Genomic DNA, 2252 nt, shown 5'->3' with positions numbered 1-2252 from the left:
GAGTAGAGGGGAGAATCACCTCCCTCAACATAATTACAGAAACTTTCTTCCAGTCCCATACATCAGCCGGGCTATTGTCTGTTTCCAGAGACTAATCTTAGTGTTTATGAAAAGCATTCTATGATGCCTACTGAGCTGCTTTAAAATAAAAGGATTTAATTTCATTTCCAAGTTGGTTGCAGTAATAACATAACAATACAGTATCAGCTAAATCTTAATTGTGGTCCACTGTGTTTAAGCAAAATGGAAGTATTGTAGTTTCTGATAAAAATTTCAGTCATAGCTGACTTGTGAAAACAATTTTTTTTTTTTGGAGGGTAAGCTCTTGTAGTTTTGATACTCTATTTTAGTGTTTTTATTTTTCAAACATGACAACTGGTTTACTTTTTTCTTAAAGACTTCATAGATGAGCTATGTCAACCAAAGCCTAAGCAGGTTTCAAAACATGAGACGACATCTCCAAATGCACTGAGAACATCATCTGAGAAGGCCACTGGTATGTGGAAGAGCCAGTCTGCTCCTTCACTCTGTCTTATATCTAAGGTGTCTTCTGGGCGATCCAAACAGATAGACTTTCCTGGGAGAAGAAAATGCACTGCCAAGAATGTGGGTGCAGGTGGTTCAAGTCAATCTGAAGTATCAAGTTTGAATGACCCTGCTTTTGGCAGATCATCAGCAAAATGCAAAACTAGGAGGCCTGACTTTGTGAAAAAGAACCTTTTAAAGTCTACTTGTGGCGATGTTCTGCAGCTCATGGAGGTTTCTGCTCTACCTAGACATGATTCTATCCTTCCAAAGGAATACCTCGACTCCAGTGATGAAAATGAAAAAAATAATTGCTTCTCTGTAGGTTTGTCATCTTCATATTCTTCACATAGTCCTGATGAAAATAACCACATTTCTGTTGTGGATACCAAAGAGAATCAATTGCAGGTGGCTAACTCATGCTTTTTCTTGGAAAAGTCCCTTCCTTTTTCTCAGGAAAAAAGTACTGTGTTGCCTTCTCTCCACCATGTAACACAGACAAAAGGTGTGACATTTAATTTCCAGAATGTTGACTTATCTCAGGTACTGGATGCTAAGAAAGAGCAAGATGGGAGAAGACCAGAAAGACATGCAGACAATAAAGATTACAATATTAAGTCCAGCAACAGTTCTTCAAAATCAAAAGACAAGTGTTCAGAAAATCCTCTTGATTCTTGTTCAGTGGAAGGTTCTGGGAAACTTGCACTCTCTGAAGAGACCAGTGGAAGTGTTCCCTATTCACTGTCTTTTAAAGAAGGGTGTACGGACAATGGCCATATGTCTTCAGAACTCTCAGGAGAATTAAAAGTTGAAAGCACCTGTATGGACAAGTCCAAGTCGAATGGAATATCAAAAAGCAGCTTTGACAATGAAGATGAGAGTTTGGAATGCAGTCTAGATGATGATGATGAAGAGGAAGTATTCATGCCACTGCAAGAAATTCTCTCTTCAAGTCCCAAGCCACAGGCAGGAACCCTGGAAGAATCTTGTCCTGACAATTTCTGTCAGGATGATGTGACTCCATTACTGAAGCTTCATGTAAGTGTCTAAAAACAAACAAACAAAAAAAGTGTTGCATGGGTTTTATGTTGCACTTTTTATAGGATTTTTTCCTTTATTCATAACGCATGAAAACTCCAAGGTACTTGCCTGCAAAACTGGTTACTCGGCTGAAGAGTCCTATGGTATACAGTGCAGCATGGTCAGAGAAAGGGTGTGCTTATTACTGAGCTTGTCCTTTGAGTGGCTGAAAGATGGTTTGTGCAGCCAGACTGCATTAGCTGTATGTCTTTTGGTGGTTTTTAGTTTTGGTTTTGCCTTTTCCCCCTAAAGAAAAAGGTAGGAGGTTACATTTAGAAGATGTGTGGAGTCTGATGTTTTCATTTGCCTGATCAGGTTGTGTTTTTATGAGTTGAAGTTAACTAGCAGACATTGATCTGACGTGAGAGATGTGCATTAGATGCCAGTCATACATCCTTGTCACAGTCTGTGACTGCCAGAAATGTCAATTCAATCTTTTGAGGTTGAATTTCATGGAAATTGGAAGCATTTTAGAAAGGGTTTCAGAAAGCTGAATGACTTCTGCTGACAAGGGATAGATTAAGTATTTGAATCCTGGTTTACAGGATACCATGGTGATGAATTGTTCTTTATTTGTTCAATATCAACTTTTCAAACTGTGATCTTTAAGTTCTGTTGTAGAATAGTGTTTTAATTGGGAAGGTCCT

The 2252-nt window shown here is 38.6% G+C and overlaps 1 protein-coding gene across 1 annotated transcript in view; it reads left to right on the top strand.

Annotated features, from left to right (window-relative positions):
* Positions 1 to 397: 397 nt before the first annotated feature.
* The window catches only part of LOC103771867 (protein FAM178A-like), a gene marked incomplete at its 5' end in the record, with an annotated part of 19695 nt that continues 17840 nt past the window's right edge, over positions 398 to 2252 (top strand). Inside the window, one exon of the mRNA XM_008939186.1 lies at positions 398 to 1563. Within this exon, the coding sequence (XP_008937434.1) occupies positions 398 to 1563 (1166 nt within the window). The remainder of the gene's footprint in view (positions 1564 to 2252) is intronic.

The sequence above is a fragment of the Merops nubicus genome, unplaced genomic scaffold, assembly GCF_000691845.1.
Source record: "Merops nubicus isolate BGI_N331 unplaced genomic scaffold, ASM69184v1 scaffold12164, whole genome shotgun sequence".
Lineage (NCBI taxonomy): Eukaryota > Metazoa > Chordata > Aves > Coraciiformes > Meropidae > Merops > Merops nubicus.
The sequence above is the reverse complement of the archived record's forward strand: the minus strand, read 5'-3'. Positions and strand labels throughout refer to the sequence as shown.